This window comes from Elephantulus edwardii, unplaced genomic scaffold (assembly GCF_000299155.1).
Source record: "Elephantulus edwardii isolate Elephantulus edwardi_28Jun2011 unplaced genomic scaffold, EleEdw1.0 scaffold00062, whole genome shotgun sequence".
Taxonomy (NCBI): Eukaryota; Metazoa; Chordata; class Mammalia; order Macroscelidea; family Macroscelididae; genus Elephantulus; species Elephantulus edwardii.
Window position 1 is genome coordinate 17,155,998 of NW_006399812.1, and position 6,325 is coordinate 17,162,322.

General features: G+C 37.7%; 1 protein-coding gene across 1 annotated transcript in view; it reads left to right on the top strand.

Annotated features, from left to right (window-relative positions):
- Nucleotides 1-6,325, top strand: part of UBA2 (ubiquitin-like modifier activating enzyme 2) — an 88,145-nt gene that overhangs the window by 68,460 nt on the left and 13,360 nt on the right. The window contains exon 13 of the mRNA XM_006887848.1: nt 2,878-3,033. Coding sequence (XP_006887910.1) covers nt 2,878-3,033 — 156 coding nt within the window. The remainder of the gene's footprint in view (nt 1-2,877; nt 3,034-6,325) is intronic.

The following is a 6,325-nucleotide window of genomic DNA, read 5'->3' on the forward strand; positions in this document are numbered from 1 at the left end:
CCTCCCACAACTCATCTGGTCTTCGCTCATTAGTGTTCAAGGCCTCAAACCTGTTCCTGGGATGGTTCTGAAATTCAGGTGGGATAGACGCAAAGTCTGAAAACCCTTTGTACAACAAAACATGTCCAGATTAAGCCATGACATTCTTGGAGAAAATGCAAGAGTAATACTGTTGAACCTACCTTTCAACTATGATTATCTAATAGGAAAAAACTGCAAAAGACAAAAGAGGCGTCATAAAAATTTTCCAAATTTTATTCAGTGACAGGTTTTACAAAAAAGGTGACAGGAAGCTACCACCTAAGAGAATGTCTTTTTGGAAACCATATTTCTGACACAAGTTTAGTATCCAAAATTTATATATATATAAATGACAACCACAGGATGGCTAAGATTTAAAAACAAAATACCAAATATTAGTGAAAATTTTGTGGAGATTGAGACCCATATCTCTTCCTAGTAGGAATGTAAATGCTGTTGTGGAAAAATACTGTTGGAGTTCTTCAAAAGACTAAAAATAGAGCTCCTAACCCATTACCATCCAGTTGATTCTGATTTATAATAGCTCTGAAGGAGCAAAACTGCATTTTGGGGTTTCTGTGGCTGTAATCTACCAACACAGTCTGCTGCCTCTTCTCCCATCGAGCAGTTTGGTGGGTTCAAACAACTGACTTTTTGTCTGGCAGCCAGAAGTTTAGCCACCAGAGCATCTAGTATTACCCAGCAATTACACTCCTGAGAGAGAGAGAGAGAGAGAGAGTGTGTGTGTGTGTGTGTGTGTGTGTGTGTAATCTCCACAAGACTTTAAAGTAAACTTGTACCACTGTTCATACAACCAAATAGTAGAAACAACTTAATTTCTCATCAGCCAGTGAATGAATGAATAACATATACAAAACTACATTGTGGTACTCCTCACCTAATAAGAATAATGAAATTTTTACATATGCTTCAATAATCAAAATTGTACTTATCTAACAATTGGGCCGGGCAAAAATTGTGTGATAGACATAGTTAAAACTCACAAAAGGGTAATTGCTGAGGCTACATATGTGTAACTAAACATCTCATCCAACGGCTTGATTTTACTTCAGTGTAGACCTATGATAGCAGAAATCAAAATCTGCCTGAAGGTACCACTTTCCAAGTCCTAAAGAAAGATAAGGTGAGCCTGAGGCAAACCATTTTCCTTTTCACTTGGCCCATATCCATCTGAAAGCTTGACTGTGAATAAGCAAGTCAGAAGAATTGATGCCTTTGAATTATGCTATTGGAGAAGAATACTGAATATCCCATGGCCTGCTAAATGCACAGACACATCTGGATTGGAGGATGTACAACCAGGGTACTCCTTAGAGGCAGACATAGTGAAAGTGTACAGATGGCCCACTTTTTTTTTTTTTTTTTAGTTTTCTTTATTTTCACAGGAAAGGCTTGCCCGTCTTCCATTTTGACTTTTTTAAATTTTATTTTAGCTGTCATATTTGTCATTTCAAGAGATTTTTCTTTTCATAGCACCCTGAACTTAACCCTATAATTTCTCTTTGAGCTCATAGTGTTTGTTTCAAACTGGAATTAAAGTACTGTTTCCTGTAATGCCCTCTGGTTTCTTTGCTTGGTTTCATATCTCTCTCGGGTTGTTGGGTCTTATATGTGCATTTTCATGTGTTCGTAAATTAGTTTTAGGATGGATTAATAGAGTTAGCTAGAGTATTAATAGTGTTTCTAGTAGTTGTTTTCCTCACTATTGATTTCTTTAAGTGCACACCCATTGAAGCCCTAAATAAAAGAAATCCTCTGTGCTTCCTGAAATTGATCCTGCATTAGCCTGTCCCTTTTTTTCCAGACCTGCTGTGCTGTGCTATTCATGTGAAGACAGGCTCCAGATGGGCTCTTTGCAAGACACGCCTGTAGGCTTTGAGGAAAATTCATGGGATTCTCCCTTAAAATTAGATCAGTTTATCCAGTAATGCTCTACATATAGTAACATGATTAGGATTTGTATACAAGTTTTTGCTGTTTTTAACAGTTTGATGTGTAATTCATATGCTTAGGGTTTACGCTTAGATCCACAATACTAAGGCGTTTTGTGGTTTGGACATTGTACAGAATCACATTTTATGGGAAAGTCAAATGGGGACTACACAAACACACAAGAAAAGGACAGTAGAATGATAATCCTTTTCTAGCCAGGTTAATACCTGTTAGGGGACATAGTTCCATCCATGATAGCATTTGTGGACGTTGTAATTGGTTGGGCTGGTAAGAGATTGGCTTAAGATTGTAGAAAGAAGAATATCCAGAGCTTGATTTATTGATGATACCAGAAACTAGGGTGACTCTATCCCTTTTAATAATTTTTTTCCATCTTGTGGGTTGATTGAGAGTCTGTGGAGTAAATTGATTTTTCATATGCATTTGATTTTATGACATGAGTTACATCTACTTTGTAACACCTCTCTTCCCTGCTTCCTCCTGTGATTCTTGTCTTGGTCATCTTTCTGCCCTGTCTCATCCTTGGGAGATTTATCCTTGGGCTGTCCTTTATAAGGATGGAGGTTAAGTTTACCCTACAAACTTGTCTGTCTGTTGTTGAGCTGAAAGCTGAGCCACACCAGCAAGTTTAGTTCCAGGCTTGAAGGGTTGCTAAAGGCCATAAGTTTGGGCCTTTGCTTAGTCTATCAGACCAGCAAGCTAAACACAGCTTGGAGATTGAAAGACCACGCTCTAACATCTGATTTTTCCCCTTAGTCTTCCTGATACCTAAGAGGGGACATTAGTAAATTTTTTATTAGATAGTTTTTCGATTGTAGAGTTTGGAAAATTCTGTAACTCTTCATTTCTGATTTCTGCATGTGGTGTTTGGCTCTTCCAAAGATTTTTCTGAATAAGCTACCAAATCCAAGAAAGAAGCTTCTTGTACCTTGTGCACTAGATCCTCCCAACCCAAATTGCTATGTGTGTGCCAGCAAGCCAGAGGTGACTGTCCGCCTGAATGTCCATAACGTGACTGTTCTCACATTACAGGATAAGGTAAGTGCTGGGACTGGGTTTTTTCTTCCTCCTTTCACTTTACCATGTTACTTTTATGAACATTAACAGCCATGTACTTTTCTCTGAAAGGCATTTTTTTATTATCTGAGTTTTTTCTGTTAGGTTCTGGAATACATACATTATTCCCAAAGGAGCTTGCCTGAATCTGTACCCGTAGGTGATCCAGGCAACCTGCCATAGTGTCTCGGCCTCTGGATGACATCTTTACTCTGGTTTATTAACCTATATAGTCTTTGTCGGGGGGCGGGGTGGGCACGGGTTCAGACAAGGTATCCTTGAATGGTGTGGAGATGATCCTAGCTTTGCCAGTGAGCATTCAATTCAGGTTTTGCATGCAATGTGAATACCTAAGATGGCAAAAGTTTACATTTCTAGCAGAGCAGAATCCCAGTTTCTAGCTCTGTGTTAAAGTGCATGAGTAACTTGTAGGATTTGAGATTCTCTCAATGGTAGATAGCCCTCACTACTACCAAATTAAAAGGCTCTTGTTACAGTTCTTTCTGAGGCCTGTGTTGAGAATTGTTGATGATTACACACCTTTTCCATTTCTCTTCAAGTTCTAAGATCCTTCAGGATAATGAAATTTTCGTTCTTGATGGGATGGGATATTTGTAAACCTGGGTTAATTTATACAGTTGCAGTCTAGAAACTGGGTTTATGGTATGTTAGTATACTTATTAAATGGACTCCATTAATTTCTTCATTAGTGAAAAATTGTTTTGGGTTTATTTGTTGTGTTTTGGGGTTTTTAAAAATAATTTTAATGAAAGTTTACAGAGACTTTGGATTTCCATTTATTTTATTGTTGCCCTTTTTTCACTGCCGACCCCTCCCCCCAATTTTTTTCTTTGAAAAGTAAAAGAAAAATTCTTTCATTATTATACAGTTCCTCCCCTCAAGTCCACTCCATTATGCACCCTTCATTCTGGACTCCTGTCATGACAATAATATCCCTTTTATATCCCTTTTCATATATCCCTTTTAAACAGTTCTCTCCCTCATCTGGTTCAATGCAGTATACATTCTTTATCCCCTCTTAGTACCTCCCCAACCTCTATGTCAGTTGCACTTTACAACAGTGGCATATGCAGCATTTGTCTTTCTGTGACTGAGATACTTCATTCAGCATAATGTCCTTCAGAGTCACCCATTTTGTTTAATATTTCATGAGTTCCTTGTTTTTCAGTGTAGCATCGTATTCCGTTGTGTGAATATACCAGAGCTTCTCTATCCATTTGTTTATTGATGGGCACTTGGGTTGTTTCCAAATCTTTGCGCTTGTGAAAAAATCCTCAGTAAACATGGGTATGCATATATCTATATCTACTTGGGTGGCGGTTATGGTTTCTTTAGAGTATATTCCCAGTAGTGGAATTGCTTGGTCAAATGGTATTTCTATTTCCAGTTTTTTGAGAAAGTGTCATACTGCCTTCCATAGTGGTTGCATCATTTTACACTCCCACCAGCAGTGAATAAGGGTTCCAGTTTCGCCACAACCTCACCAGCATTTGTTTGCTGTTCTGTTAAATTTTGCTATTCTTTGGCGTAGTGGCAAGAAGCTGCACTGCAATCCCAGAGGTGCGTGGTTCAAATCCAGCAGATGCTGTGCTGGAGAAGGAGGGGCAATTCCCTCCTGTACTAGTCAGATCCAATTTGACGGTACACACACAAAAAATAATAAAACGAACAAACAAAAATTTGCTGTTCTTACTGGGGTGAGATGCTATTTCGTAGCAGTTTCGATTAATAGTCTTTCTTAGAGCTAGGGATTTTGAACATTTCTTCATATATGTGTTTATTATGTGAGTATCTTTTTTTGGTGAAGTGTCTGTTCATATCCTGTGCCCATTTTTCAGTTAGGTTGTTTATCTTGTTGTGTTGCTGAAGTATTTTATAAATTCTAGATATAAGTCCCTTATCTGACATATTATTACCAAATAAATTTTCCAAATCTCTGACTTCCTTTTTACCCTGTTGGAGAAGTTTTTGGATGTGCATAGGGATTTGATTCTTAGAAGGTTTCATTCATCTATTTTATCCTCTCCTGGTTAGAAGACTATTTATGTTGTGGATTAGGACTTAAAGAGTTCTTCCAAGCTTTTCTTTAATGATGTTTATAGTCCTTGGTTTTCGTCCAAAGTCCTTGATCCACTTTGAGTTGGTTTTCTTGTATGGAGTGGTGTGTGGATCTTGCTTGAGTTTTCTACAGATAGTTTTCCAATTTTGCCAGCACCATTTGTTAAAAAGACTGTCGTTACCCCACTTAACTGATTTCATCTCCTTGTCAAAAATGAATTGACCGTAGGTAGATGGGCTGATTTCTGGATTCTCTGTTCTATTCCATTGATTTATGTGTCTGTCATTGTACCAGTACCGCACTATCCTGACCACCATGGCAGTGTAGTAGGATTTGAATAAGAGAGTGAGATGCTTCCTACCTTGTTTCTCTTTTTAAGGAGAGCTTTGCTTATTCGAGGCCTCTTTCCATTCCAGATGAAATTGGAGATTGCCTTTTCCATCTCGTTGAAGAATGGAATTGGTATTTGTATTGGGATTGCATTGAACATCCAAATTTCCTTTGATAGTAGTGTCATTTTCACAATATTGAGTCTTCCTATCCATGAGCAAGGTATATTCTTCCATTTCTCCAGGTCTCTCTTTGTTTTCTTGTAGTAATGTTTTGTGATTTTCTTTGAATAGATCTACTCTGGTTAGATTTACTCCCAAGTATTTAATCTGTAATTAGCTACTGTGAAGGGTATTGTTTTTCTTAGCTTCAGTTCTGTATTCTCTTTGTCACTGTAGAGAAGTTCAGTTGATGGTTGTATGTTGATAATTATATCCTTACACTTTGCTTAATTGGTCAACTGATTACAGTAGATTTCTTGCTGAGTTTTTAGGGTTTTCTAAGTATACTATCATATCACCTACATATAGAAATAATTTTACCTCCTCTTTGCCTATTTGGATACCTCTTTTTTCCTTCTCTTTTCTTATTGCTATCACTAATATTTCCTATACAATATTGAATAGGAGAGGTGATAGTAGCCATCCTTGCCTAGTTCCTGTTCTCAAGGGGAATGCCTTTAATCTCTCTCCATTGAGAACAGTTTTGGTGCTTGGGTTTATATAAATACTTTTTACTATGTTAAAGAGCCTATGGTGATGAAGGAAGAAGTTCAAGCTGCTTTGAAGAAAATAGCAAAAAATAAGGCCCCAGGAATAGATGGTATACCAATTGAAGTATTTCAGATAACAGATGTTGCCCTGG